The 23,964-nt window shown below is 43.1% G+C and overlaps 2 protein-coding genes across 6 annotated transcripts in view; both read left to right on the top strand.

Moving 5' to 3' along the window:
- The window catches only part of LOC119647434 (slowpoke-binding protein), a 122,165-nt gene extending 110,289 nt beyond the window's left edge, over positions 1-11,876 (top strand). For 2 of the 5 annotated variants that reach the window (XM_038048378.1, XM_038048355.1), the window contains 2 exons: positions 3,214-3,339; positions 3,410-4,499. In XM_038048378.1, the coding sequence (XP_037904306.1) occupies positions 3,214-3,339; positions 3,410-3,598 (315 nt within the window). In that variant the 3' untranslated portion in view covers positions 3,599-4,499. Of the gene's footprint in view, positions 1-3,213; positions 3,340-3,409; positions 4,500-11,734 lie in introns of those variants that run through there. The other 3 variants (XR_005248872.1, XR_005248871.1, XM_038048370.1) reach the window with 3 other exon arrangements.
- LOC119647466 lies at positions 4,041-19,831 on the top strand. The gene is made up of 2 exons (XM_038048403.1): positions 4,041-4,109; positions 12,174-19,831. The coding sequence occupies exon 2, from the start codon at positions 12,193-12,195 to the stop codon at positions 13,132-13,134; it is 942 nt and encodes a 313-aa protein (XP_037904331.1). The 5' UTR covers positions 4,041-4,109; positions 12,174-12,192; the 3' UTR covers positions 13,135-19,831.
- The last annotated feature ends 4,133 nt before the right edge of the window (positions 19,832-23,964 follow it).

Below are 23,964 nucleotides of genomic sequence, written 5' to 3'. Positions count from 1 at the left end.
CGGGGTGGTTTTTAGTGGATGCAAATCCGACGCGCGCCCGCCGTAGCTCCGGCGTTTGTGCAGGGGATCTGGGGCGGACGTGTTTTTCTAAGATTTTTCACCTCCATGTACGAACAAAAAATACTCTTCCGTCTAACGGTACCTGGCCACCGATGGTGCCAGAGATCCCGATGCAAAAGTGATGTCAAGGATGCTTTCTTCTCAGCCTGGGAACCGAAACGTGGATCGGAGTGGATCAAGTGTTTAAAACTACGAGCCCGGTTCTCGCCACCATTTCCAGAATCCGTTTCCCTCTGGAGTCTGACTGAGGCACGCCCCATTCAAGGGCTCTAGCATTACAATCATCGCCTACCAGGATTCGCCCCTCCATGCCCGAAACAGCGTCCTCCAGAGCGTCAAGCCGCAGCCAGAAGTCCGGCACCGTCTCATTCGGCGTTAGATAAATGCTAAACACCGAATCCAGACAAATCCATTTCCTGCTGTCATGTGTAAAGACACCTGTAGAACTTGATGGGGATTATCCGCATTCGTACCCTGCATACTACCCATCCTATTTCGATGTTCCCGCTGCTAAAGAATTTCCTCGCATATTGTTCGGGAACTTATATCACGGCGAGTTTTTGGTCTCGACCTTTTCTATGAGGCAGACAAAATATCGGATTTCTAGGAAGCACATGGGCTCTAGACTAGAAACAAGAGCCTTCTCCCATGTCTTCGGGCCCAGTTCAACGATGACTCGGCCACCCTTCGTTTTCCGTATGGAAAACAACACTGGTCCGTTGTCTTCGGGTTTCATCCTTTACGAGATTTCACAAAGGACTTCCGAAAATGGCTTGCCTTCGTCGACTTAATGAGCAGAGCCGACGGCCTAGTCCTTCTTCGTTTCCTCGTCTTTTTAGTTACTGGCTTCTGATTTGTCGCCTCCTTGTCTTTGGTCAGACTGATTTCTGACGGCACAGCCAGTTGTTTCCTTTTATCCTGCTTCGCCTTCGTTTTTTAGGTCATGGAGACTACTTTGATTACGTTTCCTTCAGATACGTTGTCCTCTTTCCGCTTTTTCACCAGTTCGCTTTGCAGCGGGCTGTCTGCGGTCCATTCCGCTGCTCTCCACGTCCGCCTGTGGAAGGAGATGCGGTCCAGTTGTTTCACCAGTTTAAGTTTTTATCACCTTTGTTGACCTTCCTCTGGAGGAACAGAGCCCACCGCATGGGCTTCACCACTGTCACGCATTTCCTGATGAGCTATTCCTCTTCGGCTCTAGTTAGGATGGTCGACTGCACTTCTACTCGGTTCGTGTCCAAATCCACCTGCTCAGGGCTAGCGATTCTGACTGGGCTTTTCTTCGGAACAGGAGCACTACAGGATATTGTAGTTGCCGTCCCCGCACCGTCAGTCAGGCTATTTGGTAAAGCTTCCTCTTTACTTGGGCGTCCCGGTGTTACATCGGGTATTTCAGTCCTTGCTGCCTCCTTCGCTGATCGCTGCGGTAAACGAAGCATTTTTGTACTGCGCACAAACGCACTCAGTTCTTCCTCCTTCCCTAGCGCATCGTGTGTAAGGGATCGGGCCGCAATAGTTAGGAAGTCTACCCCAGTTGCCTGTGGCCCGGCCAACGCTTAGCTGATCCCAGAACCCACGGGGGGATCAGGACCCGCTCGAAGCAACGCGGTTTACTAACATCGGTTCAATGCACGCTACCCAACCAGGTTCTCAAAGGAGCTGGCTTCTCATACAGGTCACAACTACCACATTGGCAAAGCTAGGATCACATCACCCCATCGACATCCGGTGGATCAAAATCTCAGAGGAATTTGAGATCGAAAGCGCAGTTTGCCAGGGTTGCATCTTGTTCTCCATATTATTTCTTTTTGTTATCGTTGATATTCTTCATGTTGCCCTATTCGGAAGACGAGGAGGAATTCAATAGGCCATAGCATCTTTCCTCAAACAATTCGACTACACTGATGACATATCTTTCCTTCCTCACCGGGTATGGATCCAGGCCAAATGATTCTGGATTTGTATAGAGAGGCAAGTAGAGTCGGGCTGAAGATAAACACGAACAAAAAAAAGGTTCTTAGGCTGGCTGGTCACCGTACTCTCTGTATCTACATTAATGAGCAGAGCATCGAAAGCATTGATCAATTTATGTATCTAGAGAGCGTGGTTTTTTCAGTTTCCCGGCCCATTAACAGCGCTAGTTCCGCTTTCGCTGCTGTGTCTAAAATCTGAAGATGTAGTTATCTCAACACCATGATCAAGTTGAAGCTGTCCTGGTTAGTATTCTTTCTGATGTTGCTATATGGGAGTAGCACATAGAAAGTGACCTCCACCTTTGCTCAAAACCTCATCAGGGTCGTATCATCAGGGTATGTTGGCATGGCACTATTTGAAACTTGGTCGGTCTATAGGCCCGGCACTTGTGCGCACTGTGATCGGAAGGCTCAAGTGGCAGTGAATAGGTTACACATTAATGATGCTATGCATTAGAATTCACCCTCCTAGGATGGCCGATGGGTGGGTCGCTTCAAGAGCACCTCGCATAAAACAGCAGAGAGGTAGTGCAGTCTAGAACAGTTTTCAGTCTGTACAAGAAACGGACCCGTCGCTGTGTTTTCAGTCCACTCCAAGGCTTCTTCCGGCACCCGCCTTCATCAATTTCTATCCGCAGTTTTTAGTTAACAAAGAACTATCAACAATTATCACGTGGAGCTAGGGTTGTCTTAGAAATACCTAAAGGGCTGCTAACAGAGCTGTTAGTGTTGCTTCAGGAGTAATTTCCTAGGTTGCCTACTCTTTCAGGGTTACCAATCTGCACTTTCTCTCTGAAAACTATACTACCCTGTGACCGCATGTAACAACTCTTCAACTCTTTGAAAAGCCAGGTCTGCAAAAATCGGAGTGCGAAAGGGTAGACTCCCTTAGGCCCAGAATTTTTCGGGGGTCCGCAATAGAAATTTCAATAAAAAGGAAGGATAGTGGTAGGGTCGCATATTTTTTAACCAAGGCCTGATTCTCTCTACATTAAGAAGGGGCGTCAAGAAGTGTCTTCAGAAATTCATCTCATCAGTGTGGGTGGCAGGGTTTTAACAAATAGTATCGTTTCTATAAAAAAAAATGTTTAATAAATCTACAAATAAGCAAACATTTTTCTAATATTTATAAAAACGTGGAAATAAATAAAACAAAATTACAAAATATTTTTCCTTAAAGATTTTAGAAGTCTTACAACTAATATTCGAACCACAAAACGGAAGCAATGTTACCGTTGAAGATCTAGTCCTTTGTGATTTATTTCGTAACATCGATTTGCGAGAACTCCGTGGTCCTTGCGTTAGTGTAAGTATGAAACCATCAACCCTAGATCCTCCTTAAGAATACATTTAAGCCACCTTTCTCTTCTCCTCAGACAATCAAACCCAGCTTAAGTAAATCGACCTTAAATCTTCTCCAAGCCGTCAAGAAGCGTCAAAGTGCATCGTTGGGCGAATCCTTCAGTGAAGCCAGTTCACCATGTACGCCACCATCCACCCCACGTGACCGGCGAACAGGGTTAGTTCGTACTAGTAAAAAACTGTCATTTTTTTCAAAATTTTAAATGCAAGAACCTAACTAGGAGTAAACCCTAAAATTAACAAAAAAAGGATTTCATTTTGAAAAGGAAATGGTGTTGTGGTGTTCATGTTGTGTCCGAACAAAATGAAAAAAAAAATTGAGTTTGAACGTTTTTTCCCTGTGTTTTCTAGTGTTCGTTATCCTGTCCCTTACTTTGCGTTCTAATCCTTGTCCTGTCAAAAGAATAAAATTTAATTTTTTTAATAAAGTTTTGATATTGCATAATTCCTCCCAGAATTATTTTAATTATCGTAAATGATAATTTATTTTTTGTATATTGTTTTTTGCATGCAAGCATTTTTTGTAAGAATATGTATGTATGTATATTCTATCGGAGTATTTCAAAGGAAACTAATTATAAAATTGTTGATGACAGTTTTCTCGCTGCATCCTCTGAAAAGTTTGATTATCGTTTAGTCTAAGAATTTGTTAGAACTAAGTATTGCCTATAATGAACGTTAAAAACTTGTATGGACGTTATTTTTTCATTGGAGGTAAGATTTCTTTCGATATTTCAATTAAACATTTCTTTTGTTGCTTGTGCTTTTTAAATATTGTGTTTTGAATCGATGTTTGTTGTAGATTGAGAATGTTTGAAACATGTATGTCGCTTTTACTAAATGCATGTTTAGGTGAGAGTAATATGCATAAAAAAGCTTAGATTGCTTCCAATTTTAAGGACAAAATTATTGAACTGCAAGAAAATCGCTCTAATTCTTTTAACACTTCAAACAATCATGTAAAATCAATTAATTTCCAAAGCACTAGAAGATAGATTAAATAAATATGATTTGACTACAATATGAACAAAAAACATCCCCTTTACAATTTTCTATTTATTTCAAAGAGATTTTATTTAAAAAAATAAAATAAAAATAATCCAAAAGAACAGCTAAATATATTTTTTTAATTACTATAAAATGTTTAAATGATTTTTTTATTTAATTTAATTAATTAATTATTTTTTTTAATAATAATAAGGACAACATATTATTTATATTCGCAATCTGCAAAAAAATTATGAAATTATAAATTTATTTCTAATATTAATTTTTAAATTTATAAATTTAATTTAAATTTAACAAAAATCAAAACTTACACCTTCCAACCAGGATGCATATTACTCTCACAAATCAACCCCCTGAAAATATTAATAATAAACCTAGCATGTAAGTTTGACATTATTATTTTATATAATTATTAAGTTTCATGTTAAATAATTCAATTAATGCTTTCAAGTCTTTTGTATATACTTCAAATGTACATGAATAAATTATTAAAGCGTAAAACAAAATAAACTTTTGAATAAAATTAAAGTAATTCAAGTAATTAAATTTTAATTGTGCAATGCGAATAAATTTATGCAAATACTACCGTGAATCAGTGGTTGTAGCTACACATTTCAGGTCGCTAATTTGAAAAATAACAACATCTCTCTCATTCGAATTAACTAAATTTAATCTGACTTTTTCAAAATTTATATAAGTAGGAGAATATCTTCCTACATTCATTCCTTTCAATAGATTTTACTCTAACAGAATGGATCTAGCCTTTAGTACAACCTAATTTATCTCTACTCAAACTGTGTAAAACAAAACCTTATTAAAATCGATTCACTATCTGTCTGGAAGGTGGAAAGGTTCAAAACCTACCGCTCGCTCCTGCTATACGGTTACGTAAGACCTTTACTCACTGAAACCACCTCCTTCTCCTTCACTTACCCCGTGGGACTGCCATTGCGGTACTACATCGCGGGGCAGGATCAGTTATGAACGTTATGAGTCGTTATTTGTAACTTTCCTCCGAAGCCCCTCCTTCCTCAGCAGATTGTGATTCATTAATTTTACCAACGCCCTCCAAGATGTTTCAGAGGCTAGCATTTGGTCCACGATATTCTCGGGTATCAACCGTGCCTCGTCGTCAATTTCCGCCTCCACTCTGTGTGCAGCGAACCGCGGGCAGTTAAAAACAACATGCTCCGTATTCTCCGCATGTCGGACAATACGGGGAGTCGTCACGCCCCAAGCGATAAAGGTAGCACGGTACCCTCCGTGTCCGGAATTGAGCTAGATGGTAATTAACCTCACTGTGTATTCGTTTGGTCCATTTAGAGACATCTGCAATAATCCTATGTGTGCAGCTTCCTTTAGGTGAATCATCCGTTGACTTCGATGTTCAGACCAATATTGGCAAGTGAATTCTCGTTAGCACAAATTAAGCGACCATACCATCGAAAACGCCTCATACGCAGTTGTGTAACCCCATGTCGATCGCGGATATCCTCATTTCGGACGTGATTAAAACGGGTCATGCCACCAGTGCAATGCAACATCTTCGTCTCCATTCGGTCTTATTAATTAACTTCTTTACGTGGATCTGTCCGATCAATTCAGTAGCTTGGAATATAGTAAAATTATACAACTATACTCCACAGTTAATTATAAAAGAACTGATACAATTCGAGGCGTATTTATAACCGACGCGTTTTGTACTAACTCACAAACTAGACTGAATCCGGGAGCAGACTTCCAGCCCTCTTATATCCCGAGAAACCTTTCAGAAAAGCCTCTCTCACAGGGTTTTCCTATGTAGTGCCTACTACAATATATATTAAAACTAGAACGGCTCGGGATCTTACTTGTTTATTAGCTTTAATACGATTACATTTGTAAAACTAAGTTCACTCTTGTCGTAACAACTCTCTTCGTATGAGTATCCTTTGTATCGCGATCGCCGGTTATTTAATCCTTTGCATTACTTCCAATATCAAGCACTGACTCTCACGGCGCTGTGTTCGTTAGAATGCAATTCAGGGCTGCCACACCTATTGGGATTAGAGTCATCTGTTGTTAATCATTCTAACTAAATATTCACCCTACTGTTATACAACGGGGATGTGTTGACTAATTGTCAATACTATGATTTAAATTTATGTCACACACATTTTTCTTAAAGGATTTTAGTCCTGAACAAGATCGCTTCCATCTTTCAAGCGTTTTGAAGGGGGCGAACTCTGCAGGTGTACTACTTTCAATCTCGTCTTGTTATTTCCAAACCTTTGGATCGAATAAGCGACGTAATTTATTCTTTTGACTAGTCAGTAAGGTCCTTCCCATTATGATTGCAATTTATGGGGATTTCACATGATTCACATGCATTTTTTAAGAACCAAAATTTCTTCCCTGGTCTGTATGTAATTTTAATAGGACTTCAAACCTACATTCCCCACCTTCCCAGCGTTCATGGACGTATTTGTCGAACAGAAATACGTCCACGAACGTTTTAGCCTCCGGGTTGACATCCAGTCCTTCCGGTCATTTGCTTTAATAACCGATAACGACGAGCACGTACTTGTTGCAGTTGGTGCTCATTGGAAACGGCCCGGCTATATCCATGTCAATGCAATGGTGCCCCAACGTTATATTTCTGTAGGGTTCCTTGACTTCAGTCTGCCACAGGCTGTCTACATCCAATTCATTAAACTCAACGCTTAAACTTCCCAGAGGCTTTGGTTATACCCAGTTGTCAGATTTCATTTATTTTTCCGGCTTTCCCAGACCCGATAAGAACATTCTTCTTCCAACTGGAGGTTCTGCCCAATAAGCCTTGGCGATTGGACTTTTATTTGAAATTTCTTCAAAGATAGGCCTCTGCTTTTCGCCTTAAATTCTCCTTCTGGTCTTTTCGTATTTTTGCTAAAATAACCTATAACTTTTTCTTGTCCATCAATAACCTGTGACAGAACTCCTCAAATCCGTAATTGCTTACATCAGTATCGAACACGAACTTCTTTCCTGGAATAGGGTATGCCAAAATCAGTGCACTGCAAAATTTTTCATTCAGCTGCAAGAATGATTCCTCTTGCTACTGCATCGCTATTTACGACCCTTTTTCCTAAACTCATGTAAACTACTAGGAACATCTGCAAAATCAGTTACCAACCGGCGATAATAAATGCACAAACTAACAAAACTTCCCAGCTCGTGTAAGTTACTGGAGCTTGGACAATTTTTCACTCCTGCAATTTTCTCTTCATCGGTACTTGCTCATTCTATGGCCCCTTTCTGGAACAGCGAACACTTTTTTACGCTTAGTGTAAGCCCTGCATTTTGAATTCGTTGTGACACCTCCCGTAAGTTCTTTAGATGGTCGTTGAAGTGCTTAGTGGTGAGGACCGCTTCTGTTTTTTCTTCCGCAAGTGTCAGACCAAAGCTCCCTAGCAACTTTCAACAGCAGATGCTTTGCGACAACAACCAGCGCTATGCGTAACCCACGACTGTGGCTTCCCTCGGAAAGAAGATTAATGACATCGTTGTACATGATGTTCCACAGTAGTGAGCCCGATACGGAGCCATGCGGGACACCCGCGGAAACAATGTATTCCTGGGGTCCGTCATCGGTGTCATACCAGAGCCTTCTTTCAATTAAGTAACTATCGACGATAGCAGCAAGATAGGCGGGAGCACCAACTTTCGCTAGGGATCGGCATATTAGATTCCAATTGGCCGAATTGAATACATTTTCCACGTCCAGGGTTACTACCACACAATACTTGCTGATACCACCCTTTGCGTGGATTGCATCTTCGGCCAAGCCAGCAGCCAATTTGATGGCATCAATGGTTGATCTGACTTTACGGAACCCATACTTCCGATCTGAAAAGCCGCCTTGGCTTTCAACAACCGGGAGTAATCTTTTATAGATTAGCCGCTCTTACATTTTCGCCACCGTGTCGTGATGGTTCACCTGGAGGTTTACCAGGCTTAGGCAAAAGTACCAACTTCTGCCGCTTCCATGCCGCTGAAAATATTCCCTCGGACATGCAAGCTTCAAACAACTCAGCGAACATATCCTGCCTGGATTTCACGGCAAGCTTAATAGCCTTATTCGGTACTCCGTCCAGGCTCGGTGCTTTATTGTCTCTTATTCTACCACAGATATCCAACAGCTCGTCTCTGGTGACTGGCGGAATTGCCGTCACTTTCAGAGGTGGTTGGAATGTGTCGATGCTCTCCTCTTCCTGCTGGAATAACCCCTGGATGATTTTCAGCAAGAGGGTAGGAGACGTGATCTGCGGAGATGAACGGCCTCTGAATCGTCCCATCACGATTCTACAAGCATTCCCCCACGGGAGTCTCTATGCTTGCACATGCCGTTTACCAAATACCTCCTTGCAAAGAGCTTCAGTTCATACCTCTGCGCTGTAGAGCAGAACAGACTGCGTCAGAAGACATCGCCTGCTAGGTATAGGACCCCCAATGAAACTCCAGCTGCACCTTTGTGCTGCTTTGATTTGCTCGAAAAGGTTCATTTTTGAGTCAAGCATCAGTCGATAGTACTTTATCGCCGATCGATATGGCAGTCGGTCAGAATGACTACTTCGGCTTTTCTCTATGCAAGGTTGGAACCGTGAGCAACCATCTATCTGCTTACCCATCGCATCAATATACCAAGTCGCTTTACGCCGGTCCAACAGTCCTAATGGCAATAAGCACCATAACATATTCTGCATAACACACCACGTGCAACTCTTATACACGTCGAGTTTTAGCAGACTGTCTTACAAAGCGTTCCAGACGTCTGGCACTATCCTCGACATGATCTCCATCCTCCCCTAACCCTGTAGCGTTTCATACAGTCGGGAGTGGTTCCTCAGATAATCCCTCAATAGCCGTAAAAGATAACTCGGCACGTCAAAAGTATTGTCTAATGTGCTAGAATGTCTTCCCATCTTACCGAATTAAAAACATTTCTGACATCGAGAGTTATGAGAAGCATCACCCGCCGAGCTCAGCGATTGTATGCCTCAGCTCGATTAGCCGCTTCTACAACTTGCATGACAGCATCCACTCTGGATGCTCTAAAATCGAACTGTCATCTTCATGTATCGCTTCAGCGAGTCTAGTTCTGATGAGCTTCTCAAACACTTTCCCGACAGTGTCATGCATGCAAAGTAGTCGGTATCCAGACGACAGTTCAGAGTCGCCTTTTCCTTTGCTGATCAGCTCAAGCCTCGCCACCTTCCATCGAGAAAGGAAAGTGCCCTCTTTCGAACAAACGTTGAATGCACCGAGCACAATGTCTGACCTAAGGGCGAACAGCAGTTTTATACACGGCGCCTTCTTGTTTTTGATAGAGACACCTGTCCCTTACAACTCTTTTATAGAGAAAAGTGGGCAGTCCACAGCGTCTTCCACGCTGTTGTCATCAACTAAAAGGGGCTGCGCTAAGGATGGTGCTCGTACAATGCGGTCCATCTGTGAACAGAATTTCCGCTGAGTCCCGATATTCTCGGCTTCACCAGTCCCTATTCACATCGTCGAACATATCCAGCCAACAGTGAATTCCATTCCTGTTTATTGCGCTGCGGAGTCTCCTTTTGGCTGATCTGTGCTCCCCGGTTATTTAGACGTTGCGTCAGGTAGTGGGGCTTGTGACACTCATTTCGGAGCTCTGCAATTTCCGCCGTCCAGCGATACATTGAAGGCTTCCCATGTCTCTATGCTCTCCTACGCATGGAAGCTGTGCAGGCCGTCGTTATCTGGTTCATAACAGATTTTACGATAGTGTCAGCTGAAATGCCAGCTCCCCCAGCAGTTCCCTCCAGCGCGGCCCTATCTGCTCCAAGAGCTTCGGAAAATCTCCCGATGTTTACCTTCGCGACGTTCCATGCACCCCAAGCCTCAAGCGCGGTCGCTTGCCGAGAAGCTTTCCAGAATTCGCCACCCGTCCAGCAGCGATACCAATGATTACGGTGTGAAGGTTCCCTCGGAGATCCTTCCCTTGTAGTTTGAAATTTTAAGGTGGACCCAGTGCTAAAGACTACGTATCGTGTTCTGGTATGTTAGGGTCCCATGATACTGGCTCTCTGTTTCAGTACTATTCACTGATAAATACTAGATCAACTTTGATCTCCACATCGAACTGCTTTAGCGATTCATAAGCGGTTGCACCCCGGTGAATACTGATCTGTCAAATGCTACAAAGTAACGACTTTGTTTTCTCGACCCTATACCCCAGGTTGGAATCCTAGCAACTGTCATTTCTACTATTGTTGAGCACAATGGATCTACAAAAGGCTCGAGTCCTAGAAGTGCAATTCTCGCTCTTTAAGAGCAATCTTTTAATTCCCTATGTGGGACATAGTACGCCAACTACAATTACGTGCCAGGGTTGTCGGCCTCCAGGAATGTCCTGCAGCTGCTCTCAAGACTTTCCGAGAATCTTGTACCCTTCCTCCACAACTTTGCGCCATATAGCTCTAGGATAACCAACCATGGGCGGCGCGCCCATTGCGCCGCGGATCCAATAGGATCAAACCGTGGCTCCTCCGTTTAATAAAGAGACACACCAGTACCTGGTCCTAATTGAATTACATTGGTGGAGTCCTTGTAGGCGAACAAAAATTTCTTTATAGAAGGAAAAAAACAACTCTAATCTCGGTTTCTACCCAGACAACTGACTGTCTTCAAACACAAAATTGAACTTTCACGCGGTAGTAAAAGTAAAGGTCAGAACTATGCACAATTTTGTAGAGCAACGCACTGCAGCATTGGCAATAATTGTAGAATATCACACGCTTTTCATTCCACACATACATTATCAACCATGTTTTTTCTTTGTTCTCTTCTTTTTTACAGAACGGCCGATTCATTTGATATCTCCAGCGATTCCGAGGGCGGTCTAGACGAGGTTGTGATCACATCGAGCAGCTATGATTCCCATCATTATGATCCGCTCAATTCACCCATACATTTCTGCGACAATAGTATACAATCAGACGATAATAGTGCTGGCGGTGGTAGCAGTAGTAGTAACACCATAGCCGCATCAGCCACCTCATCCAGTACTTCCCCCAGACCGGGAGATACATGTGGCGGTGACCTTGAATCAGGCAACTCACCATGCACTTCTTTATCCTCAACAGCTTTGAACAATCAATTAACTACTGATATTTGTAATTATAAAAACTCGAAGAGTCGACGACTGGAATACTCGCTAAGGTGCTTGAAATATGGTCGAAGCAATCCTTCTCAGGATTCTGCTTTTGGATCATTGACCGATGGCGAGCTTTCAATTGCTTCCTCGAGTTTTCGCTTGAGCAGTTTTCAATCGATAGGTTCCCCAATCGATGAGGGGGTCGAGGACATGATCATTGCTACAACAGTTGCGAACGAAACTAGCTTAGAGCTCAGATGCTCGACCGCACAGCTACCAACACAAACTCAGATTCAAATTGATTCGGCCGTTTCAGACGTGAGCTCGTCTTCCTCACATCACGAAGGTTCGCCCAATTTCACATCGTCGTCGTGCACGGATGAATCAAGCAGTAGATCACACCCTCACTCCCACCATCACCATCCTCACCAACACCATAACTTTTCTCTTTCACCCTCACCTAGAAAATGCACGGCTGATTCACCTAGTCCAAGCAATGCTAATCTGCAAAATTTGCAATTTGATCCACCGAAAATTTTAGTAAACGATCAAAACTCAATTTACACCACATCGCCATCAAAACGATCCGCCACTATAGAAGTATTCTCCCAAAAATACAGAGTCTCATCATTCGAGGACATGACGTCATCATCACCGCAAGGACGAAAACATCTGAAGAGCGTTAATAAGATCACTTTTCGGTCACTTGAGGATGAGCGCCGCATCGACAATGCTTTCCAACCAATCCGCGATCGAACTAATTCGGAAAACAGGGTTTATAATATTAATAATTCGGAGAAATACAAGAAGCTCACCCATACATCGTTTAGTCATAGGATCAACAATTCAGGGTCGACTAGCAGGGAGTCTAACCTGCATTCGGCTCAAAGCCCTAACCCTCCTCCTACACCTTCCAGCCCACGTGATAGGCACACCTTGTGGCGCGAAAGTATCTTTTATCGAAAGAACAAAATTGCCAAATCAAACGATTCCCTCCTAGAAACAACGCCCAGTCCAAAACTATCCCCATCCATATCAAGAGGGGACACCTACGAGCTTAGGAAAGCTTTAAATCGAGGAAACTCCGTTAATGAAATAGCCACGTGCGCCAAACGAGACTGCGATGATCTCCTAACTGGCTCAACCGATCACCTTCGAATCGACCCAAGGAAGTCCCGATCCGAGCGTCATCTCTTCAGCCTCTGCAAACTCAAACAAACCGCCATCAGTGACTGTTTCTCCGAGGACGAAATCTCAACATCAGCACATTTTCGCGACAATAAGAAGAATCGTCTGTCCTTAACCTCGAACTCAATCAACCGACAAAATGCGGTCAACGTTAATTATAGTAACATTTCCATTTTTCAAAGCTGCGAAGAGTCACCGATGGAGGAACACAACGCTGACAGCTCACAGGAAACATCGCCTCATCATCAGCAACAGAGTCACCAGAGCGTCTGTAAAATTATTGGGGGTGTTAATGACCCGCCCAGTTCTAGCGAGGAGAAGACACCGCTGCTGGAGAGCATGGAGCTCTCCCAGATTAGTCCAACCGACTCGGAGTCAGAGCCACCTTTGTGATATCCTAAGACAGGAAGCACCAGCTTCGGCTAGAGCGGGGACAAGGACCTTTGGTAGAAGAGACTGTGCATGTCTGATATCCAACAAATGATTCTTTAGAGACGAAATTGCAATAGTAGTTTACCACTGAGTAGTCCATTGAAGTTCGAAACCTTCATCTCCAGAGTTCTTGACAAAGAGTTTGTTCTAGAAACGTAGGGTAGCATCGAGTAAGCATTTGTTAGTATGAGATGTGCTCAGACTACTTTAGATGTTGAGGCGTTCAGTGAAAACCGAGAAAGATACTTCACTCATCTGTATTTAAGAAAACACCCTAACCATCAATGTTTACAAAGATACATCCGTAATAGTCAGACATTTAATAAATAATAGATCCTAGCTGACCCTAGCTGATCCTCGCTGATCCCAGCTTCGAAAAACAAGTTATGGGTTGCTGCCTCACTACGCAGTCAAAAAAGGAGTCATTAGACCGTTTTTGTCGTAATTAGGCGATCTGATTCGGTTTCATTCAAGCACAAAGGCCTAGTGACTGCTGGAAATATACTTTAAAACCCAACCGAAAAAATATCTGAGCTTTTACGAAATTTTTTTAAAAAAAGGATAACATTACGTGCTTAGTGTATTGTGCATTATTTACTAAATAGCAGCATCTTAAAATTCAAATTCAAATCGTTGATTGCTTCGTGTCCCTTGATATGCATATGTATACTTATAAGAAAGGATATTATGTATGTAAATATTATATTCACATGAATGTATGTATGGAAAATTTATTTAAAACAGAAATTGCTTCAAAATTACAGGCAAACACAAAACCTTTCATTTGGGCGACACCTGCTTTGTATTCAGTTTTTTTTTAATGTGTCAAACAGATAAAAGCATATGTCCTGTCCGTTTATCGTAGTGTTAAAATTCATTTATGTGCCGTTAAAATTCTGTTAAAATCAATCTTCACGTCTTGCACCACTCAAAATCCTGTTCAACTGCACTCCAAAATCTACTGAGCATCTTTGAACTCAAGCGAGCTACCAGGAAGCGATTGGATCTCCACTAAATTCTTCCATTAGTAATTTGAAATTACGTTGAACTCCTCAGACGAAAAGACAACCCCTTCCCCCTTTTTTCCACAGATCCCTTAGTACCCCAAATTATTCAACACCAACATTACTAAAAAACTAAATAGAATCTCCCAAGCGTGGGGAAACCATATGTCAACTCAAAAGGAGACTCCAGAATTTCCATTCTCTTTAAAAACAAGCCGTTACAACGACGAGTTAAATCACTAACCTAAAACCTTCCTAAAAAAAACTAGCCAAGACGGTCAGCAAGGACATCCTAGACGTGAAAACCAAAGCCAAATAGGTAACCCCCCTTAAGAATTTAACCAGCTCTGCAATAAAGCATACCCGCGACCAGAATCCGCAGTTATACCGTAAAGCAAACAGCATATCTGGCCGAGTATCTAACGAAAGCAGAATTGACCGCAATAACCGACAAGGACCTTCCAATCCTTAAGACTTCTGAAAGTAAAAAAGACCTCCAGCATCAAATTGAGGATTCCAGAAACCCTCACCTTAACCAAAAACTGTCAAACCGCTTTCCATGGCTCGACTTTCGCCACCCAAATCAAACTCACCTACTATTCTAGGAAAATAGGGTAGCACTTCCCAAGGAATGAAAAACACACAAACTATACAATCAAAATTGGGACATACCAAAAAATAGTCTCTTCATCGCAGATCAACTTCCTTCTGCAATACAAACTGGAACGTTTGCTTATGCATCCTCTCCACGACGAAGATCAACCAGCATCCTTCGCGCCAAATGTCCCAAAATTTCACCTACAAAAATACAAGCTAAGTTAGACAGAAAGGTCTACAACCCAACAATAAATTTCACTAACTCAACACAATGACAGGTCAACCATACTTGTCAAGTCTCTCACAAAAAGGACGAAAATCTACCTACAAAAAACTTCTAATTCTCCAATGTATATCCAAGGAACCGCTATAATTTTCGCGCCGTTCCAAAAGCAAAAAATCCTATCAAAAGGTAAGTGAAGCAAACCCCCTCCCAAATTATGGTTCTGGTTCGTCCCAGTTTCTTCTTCGTTTCAAGATAACTTCATATCTTCTACAAAACAGATGTATGGGGATCCGAGGATCAGAAAGCATAGCGAAAACTGGATTCAGTTGTCCCCTTGCAATGTTCTCCATCCCGAGATCTCGACCAACAGCTAGCACAGCCACGTCATCCGCATAAGCTTGAGCTACTTAAGGGAAAACTTTCGTCACTTCCGTTGTTAGGTAACGATCAACACCCGCTAAATCCACTCAACTAAAGCTTCACCATCACCATGGTCTCTGGCGACATCACAGAGCTTTTGGAACCCTTCCTGCTGGTTTTCATGTACTGGGTGCGACCTTAGTGCCTTCTCGCGAATGTGATCCTCAACGTGCTCTCCAGACATTTCGGCGAAAATGATGTCAAGCCGATTTGGCTCAATTTCTGTAGATTTGAATAGTCATCTTTCCCCAGCTAAATATTTTCACGCTACCAAAAAGATATCCATTCATTGATAAGCATGAACGCAAAATTGACGTTGGAACTAATGCGAAGAGATGAAAAATACTCTTCGGGATCACATTCATCTTTAACGCTCATTTGGACTTGTTCTTTCGTCTGCAAACCTTGGGCAATCATGGCATTGTCTGAACCTTCTGGCCTATTTATCCAGGATTTGAAAAATTATCCAGTCCATTGCGCTGTAGACACTGCATATAATAAGCATTTTGGTCTCCAATATTTCCGCTCGGGTCATTCCCAAAAAATTAAAAAGAAGCCTACGCATTAGCCGATCCTATTAAGGCTTGTCCAGATAATATTTGGTAAACGGCATGGAGATGACCGCGTGTCCACTAACTTCACTTTGGCAACATTCTTTACGGTCATCAGTCGTAGAATTTTCTGAAAGGAGAATTGCAAGCACTCTATTATACATCACATTCCATAGCAGAGGATTCAGTACGGACCCTTGTGGTAACCTCGGTGTGCTCAAAATACCCTCAGCCAAGCCATGCCTCTTTCTCAAAATCGAGAGCCAAACCCCTCTTGCGTAGAGCACATTAGATTCAGTCTCCGTTGGTGCTGTCTAAAGCGTTCTCGAAATTGGTGAAAAGGGGATGCAGCAAGGGCCTGGACCCCGCACGCTGCATCAAAATGTTCCGAATTGTATTAGTGCAGTAGAGTCCAAAGGGGAATCAACCTGCTGCCTGTCGATCAAAATTTTTAGGTGTTCTTTGACAATTTAACTATTCACACTGGTTGCAGAAAGATTTGTATCGTGTCTGCATGGTGGATACCAACCGACTTAGCCGTGAATGAGTACCGAAGCCAAATCAGGATGATGATCACGGGCGAGTGCAATGCTGACCACATTGCCTACTAGTGTACTGTTTTGGTCTTGAATAAGGCGCTCTAAAACGCCAGGTCACCAACAAAGAATCTCAGCTTCTTAGGTTCCTTATGCTCATATCTGCCTCCACATTTCCACAGTCAACCAGATTTTGTGACGTTCTTTCGAAATGTGGCTGCCAGCTTTTTTCGTCCGAGAGATAACGACACTTTAGCTGGGGACCGAGGGCTCATGAAATTCCTTGAGCTTCTTGCTTAGAGTTTCCGTCATTTATACACCAAGAAAGTTTCCCCATTGCAGGATGACAACCGGATCGTGAAAACCGTCCGTTTTAATTTTGGGGACCAGCGAAACTCTTGCAATGCTCCAAAAGTGTAGTCCCGATGTTGAGACATTGAAAGTTACAGAAATTTATAAACCACTAACCTTTTTCGTTACGGTCACCAAGACATGCCCCCCATCGCATGCCCGGGCAACCTGCTGTCAGAAACCACTTTGACAATCGGATCAGATCACCCACCAAAATTACAATGTCACCTTAAGGAAGCCTATCCTGAATTGCGTGTTATAATTCTCGTTAACGCGGATTCGAAACTCGTGGTCAAAATCCTGCTAAAAACCAGCACCCAGATCACAGGGCGTACGTTATGTGCTGATTGTTTTTAAATTTGCAAATTTGAGCCAATCCTTGAATTACAGCTCCATGGTAACGCAAAAAAAAATGTTTCTGGGAAAAAATACAGCTCATAGCGACCCGCTTTCGTCCTTCCCATCATGTAGCCTCCCCTGAATACGGCATGCAAGTGGAATATGTAAGTTAGTTTGCAGCACACATCTCTCCGAACATTAATCAGGAACCCACTACTTTCCGGGATTTGGAAAGAAAAACACTTTCTTCGGGGATGAAACCCTCATGGACTCGTATCTGTAAACGTAAACGCATATACTAGACGTCAGCTAGGCTAAACCACATAGAACTACCGTTCTGATATTGCTTCACGGTTTTACTCCAGTTTCAAACTATTTCCCCAACTGTCTACCCATTTTGCGGGGCTTTCATTGCTTCCTACCCTATTCCTAGCATAGCGTAGGATTCTTTGCGACAATTCCAGTCAGCCTCAGATTGCTCAGCTGCTTTTGAAACACAGCGACTTCGATAGGAGCGTTATCATCCACCTGTTCGCCCTCTGTACAGAACAACATGGGCTCCAGCGGAATTTGCAGGATTTCTAGCGAAGGTCCTATTTTGGTCCAGACTCATCCACTGATTTGGTAAATGAGCCTTTAGTTATCAAGCCTAGGAGATCCCCGTGGCCATGGATCGTGGTTAGAACACTAATCTACTTCGTATGTAATAATCCACTGTCGTTAAGTATGCGGGCATTCCCTTGACACTTAGGCCGAGTCAACCCATTCAAATTAACTACTAATTTCGTTGACTGCTCTGATGGCCAATACTCTTGTGCTGCAAGTTGTTCCTATCGTGGGCATCGGTCTCGATCTTCGCTCGCCACCAATTGGCAATCCCCTGCCCCAAAAATTGTTTTCGAAACGAGGCAGCCACCATGTGGTGCACGATGAACTGATGAACTTAGCCGAAATTTTCAGAGACCGATCCACTGCATAAACCAGACTTTCCCAGAATCAGTGCATTTGCAGCTACTACGAGAGTTCTCAGATCAATGCAGTGGTCACTTGTATATTGTGAAGCAATCGAGGCTCCCAATTTGCATGGTCAGAAAATCCCCCCTTCCCGTAGTTGGTTTCAAAGGCTGCACGGCTCATTAGGGCAAGGCATTGCTAGCCTGACTGAAATCAGGGTTCGCGTTCCCTGGAGACGAGTGAAGAATAGAGTGCATGAGTTCCCTAAAATTATGTTCACCATGCCCCGGGAACCAGTAAGCCTCTTACAGGTCAGATAATGAATCCCAACAGAGCGTTGAAACAATTCGGTTCTCGGCAGCAGATGCAAAAATTGTAAGGGTAGGCTTTGGCAGGAGCACCAGTCAGTGTAATGAACATGCTAAAAAAATGGCCCCTTGGAAGAGTTACTTCCATCCAAATCTACTTCCATGGTCAAACACCTTTCGTCCAAGGTGTCAAGTAGGCATTTGTGGGTTAACGTGAAGTCCGTCTGTCCAAAGGGATCTATTGCTAGTCCATTTACACGGGACTTGATAATGTTGAGTGAGTTTAATTTGGTGGTTGAATGCATTACTTACTTGAGCTCGAGCAGCGTGGTACTGAGTACATCCCCACCGTTAATGCATGGTCCCAAAAAGATGGTGTCGCGGTGTCAAAAGAAAATATCATCGCAATGTTGCTCAAAGAAAATCAATGTCGTCCGTCTCTAGTTAAGTTAAACGGAGTGAATTTAAAATACCGGAAGACAGTGACACACTTGAAAGTCAGAATCGCAGAACCCAGCATATGTGGTTGCGCCCAGACCTGATCAAACTGTGAATGGGGTCTGGGGTTTTTTCTTGCATGTTGTATCTACGAATCCACTGCGATTTATAATTTTGTGATTACGGCGCAAGGCAGAAAACGTCGAATGGTTTTAACCGTTGCCATGCAGGTATATGGGTTTTCTTCCTCTTGATTTAGGGATGAGGAAGGTGGGGAACGGGATTTAGTGAAGAGCAGATAGAAAGATTAGGACCGCTTACGTTCAAAAAGTTATTAGATGGGAGTGTTGCATCTCATGTGAGAAAGGTCGCACCACACATAAGTCCCTTCGGGACTTCGGGCTCAAGATGGGCTTCTCTTCTCGTAGGACCTTGAGTTCAGTCAGGCTTTTGTTGTGTATGAGGCAGATTCAGAGGACTAGTTTCATATCGAACGTGACTGTCTAGCATAGTATGATATCCGCACGCAATATAATCGAAGAGGGCGATCAGACTCTTGCCACTAAGCCTCACCAGGGGTTACCTGGTACCTAGCGAACTGGGATGGCCCCTGAGAGCATATGCTCCGAAAGAATTCCTGGATAATGTATTCTCAGCGCGGTTATTTCCGGTTGGCCCTTGTGGACTTTTAGGATGGTTGTATCCATATCGCGGGCGGAGTTCCTTTTGGTTTCAAGAGTGGAGTTGCGTTGCACAACTCGGGCGCCATACCCCTTAGTTAAACTAAAGGGGTTAGATAGGCATCGCATCCACTGGTATGAATGCTGAGCCTGCATTGTGCCAGTCACGGTGGGGCTCAAATTGTGGTCTCCAAACCTATCCGTGTCCGAAGAGGACCGTGGAATTATATCTGAAGAGCAAGTACTCACTTTAAACCCCCCGGACCTTCATATTCTTTGCATGTGAAAATATCTTTTTTTTTCTTCTCTTCTTCTTTTTTCGTCAGCCTTTGTCCCGTTCACAAGCGGCGTTGGCTCGTCGTCGCCATTGCCTGATCTGGATGCAATCTCGAGGCTTTTAAATCCCCATCCAGCGTATCAAGCCACCGTCATTTCGGCCTGCTTTTTGGTCGTTTACTATCGACTTGGATGTTCAGACCAATTTTGGCAAGTGAATTAGCACAGAAGACGCCTCTCTCGCAATTTTCCCACGATCGATGCAACCCCATAACGATCGCGGATATCCTCATTTCAGATATAATCAAAACGTATCACGCCACTAGTCCAACGCAACATCTTTGCTTCCATTGCCGCAAGACGCCATTATCTCAAATCGGGACATTCACCACCAAGACCAAGTTAAGACTATTCTGTGCTAATGTTGCGTGCCATGTCGGAGTATCACATGGGAGATTACCACTGTTACTGAAAAGCTCCAATCCTTCGGCAACACTTGTCTGTGACTTGTCTTGGGAACATTCTCGCCTGACACCATTTCAAATAATCTATTACGTAGACTATACGTCTACTAGACGTGGCGATAAGAATGCGGAAATGGCAGTGGATAGATCACAAATTAAAGAAAGGAAGTCAACTCCATTGCTGGCTCTGTCATGCAATTGAATCCACTATCCCAGATTAGCCGGCGAGTGGGTATTTTTTGAAAAACGTAGCGCGCAGCAGCAGAGAAACAGTGCAGACTTCTCGGAAAGAACTGGGTAGAGCAGAAATGGTATACATCGCTATACCAATTACTGTAGCCGGGCTATCTGCCAACTCATAGACTGGTATACGAACTAAATTCAGTTTTGAAAAGTGTCGATTTTAATTCACTACTAAGGTCAAGAATTCTACATGATCCAGCTATGACTGAAACTGATCTGGAGTATGTCTAAAAGCGAGGAAAGACTGACATGTCCAAATTTCAAAAGTATAATTAAAAATCAGCGATAAGCGAAGTCCATTCGCTGTGCGCTTATTTTCCTAGTCCCTTGAGTAAGACTGTTTGTAAACTTGATTCCAACCTGACTTCTTTTAAATTGAATACTGAATCACTCAATGTTTTGAGTGGAGTGCAGAGATCAGTGGGTGATGTATGTAATATCGCAAAAATTATATCATATTAACATCACCGAGCGCGATTCAAACATAACCAAACATCACAACATCACTCCGTCACCACCCAGTAGAAAAGTAATCATGATATTAAATAGTATTTTATCATGTTCGGACAGATGTGATATCACATCACAAGACTTCACTAAACATCACTAGGTAATACTGAAATAAATCATTCGATATGTCATACCGTTCTTTCTAATAGAAACGACAATAATAGGGCAGTTGTCTAATGTCGCACGCTTCTGGATCTGTCATTGTTATGACTCCCTGTTTTTTGACTTGCTACAGTCTTGAAAAATGATTTCAGATTTGCGTGTGACAACTTTTATTACACAAATTTGTGAATGTGAATGTGAAGAAAAACTTACTAACATATGCAAATTCAACTTCTTTATTTTTTTCTCGCATGACAGAAAATTGTTCATTCATTACCCAATTTGAGCTGCCGTACATTTTATGAAACGAATGGGATAAAAGGAGGGATATCACTCTAGTGATAAGTAATATTTGGTAGTATCGGTTGCAAAGGGTAATAAGTGATGTTGATGATATAACATGACATAAACGATTAAGGTAATGAAAAATGAGGTTTGTGATATTATTTTGTAATATCACTTCTCACTGAATGTGATGTCATATCACATCACTTACTTAGACGGTGTTTCGTGTTTTTCTAGGCAAGTGTTTTTAGACTCCGAGCGGATCGATGTATAAGAATCGACGGCAATACATTTGTTAAAGAGAAGGTTCTGTGCTGACTTTCTGTTTAACGCCCAGAGGGTTACTCAACGCCTGCAAGAGAAAAAGATAAACTATGAATGACTCGCGTATGTGTGTGTAGTGGGGGAGAAGCTACAGCATCTGAGCACTCAGGCCGTGCTGGCCCATTGTTTTCTGCCACCCCCATCTAACGGAATATTGAGGTTTCGTTAACGTATCGTAGGATTTCCGTTAGTGGGTGTGTTGCTACCCGTCGCAACTGGAAAACATCGGCACCAAAGATCTGATGCCTCATGCGTCCATAGGCGGGACATTCACATAGGAAATGCTCCGTGGATTCCGCTTCCTCACTACAGGAGAGACACGTATCATCTTGAGTAATTCCTATTCTGAACATATGCCCAGCTAGTGAATTATGGCCAGTCAGAATGCCCACAATACACCTGCAAGTCCTCCTGCTTTTCGACAGGATAAACTTTCCGGTACGCATGTTCGGTTCTGGCAGGAAAAGTTTGGTGTTTCAAGCAGCATTTAGGTTCTGCCACCTTTCATTGTGGGAAGCTTGTTCCCAGTTTTTGAAAACAGACTAGCCAGTGCTACTGATACTCCAATTGCTGGTTCCGGTCCCGGCATAGGGGAGATTGACCCCTCTTTCGCTAAAATATCCGAGATTTCATTTCCCTCTATGCCACGGTGATCAGGTACCCACGGTTTCTGCATTCCTGAAAGATTTTCGAGGTGATCAAAGGCTGCTCAACGCTCTCAATGAAGCCTGGCTATCACTGCAGATTGCGATGCGCCTGCCCTTCAACCGCTTGACAATCACCCAGTTTGCCGCCCTCAGGATCGTATAAACTTCAGCTTGAAAAACTGTTACATATTGTCCCAAAGGAAAACCCCACTTTTATTCGAAAGTTAGACACCGGCTCCAGAATCCTGTTTGTTTGCATTCCTCACTTCATATCTTCTACCAAACAGATGTAGAGGAACACGAGAATCGGAAGGCATTGTAAGAACTGGATTCAGTACTCCCAGTAACTCTTCCAATGCTCTGTGCCCCTCATATATGTTGTTTCGCCATAAATCTAAACGAATTAGTCTATGAGCTGCTCTCATTGCAGTGCTTTGAATAAATAAATATATCCAGGGCCTGAAAATTGAGTAGTAGTAGTAGTAGCTGCGCCGGATGTCGTGCTCATGACACCAGGGATAACCAGACACAGTTTTTGCAGTGCGGCTAGTTTTTGTCTCACCTTGACCCACCACACTACGGATGCATAAACGAACATCGGCCTAATGATAGCAACGTCCACATTACCACATAAGGCCTGAGTGCCCATATCGAGGCAAAGGTCCGTCTGTACAGCCCATAAGCTGGAAGAGCTCGTTTCATCTTTACCTCTACATGTTTGTTCCAAAAACTTTTTTTATCTAAAGTGACTCCCAAATATTTCACTTCTTCGGCGAGTTGAAGGGTAGTACCCCTCATCTCAGGGAGGCAAAGTCCATCCAGTTTTCTCCTTTTTGTGAATAAAACCATTGTCGTTTTATTTGGATTAACTGACAGACCATGTCTGAGGCACCAGCTGTCTATCAAATCAACGGCACGCTGTATATTCCTACACACCGTTCCAAGATCCCGATCAACAGCAAGTACAGCCACGTCATCAGCATAAGCTTGAGCGTGTATTGGCAAATTTTGCAGTTCGCATAGTAGTGAGTCGATCAGCATACTCCACAGAAGTGGCGAAAGCACACCTCCTTGGGGGCAGCCCTTCGTTGCTTCTGTAGTCAGGTAGCGATCGACCTCTTCCTCAGCGCACAGCAATCTTTGCGTTAGCATAGCATGGATCCACTTAATTAAAGCATCATCAACATCATGCGCTCTGGCGGCATCACAAAGTTTTTAAAAAGGCGCACAGTCAAAAGCCCCTTCAACGTCCACGAACACCCCCATCGCGTACTCACCATTCAAAGTTGCATCCTCTACCTTTGTGACCAAAGAATGAAGAGCAGACTCACAGGACTTTCCACGTTGGTAAGCATGTTGGTTTTCACTAAGTGGGTCAAACCTTTCAGCAAGAATGAAGTCAAGCTGATCTGTCTGAAGTTCTTTGGATTAGAATAGTCATCTTTCCCAGGTTTCGGTTAGAAAACTACCTTAACCTGTTGCCAAGAAGAAGGCACGTAGCCCAGAGCAAGACATCCTCGAAAAATATTTTTTAGA

This window comes from Hermetia illucens, chromosome 1 (genome assembly GCF_905115235.1).
Source record: "Hermetia illucens chromosome 1, iHerIll2.2.curated.20191125, whole genome shotgun sequence".
Taxonomy (NCBI): domain Eukaryota; kingdom Metazoa; phylum Arthropoda; class Insecta; order Diptera; family Stratiomyidae; genus Hermetia; species Hermetia illucens.
The sequence above is the reverse complement of the archived record's forward strand: the minus strand, read 5'-3'. Positions and strand labels throughout refer to the sequence as shown.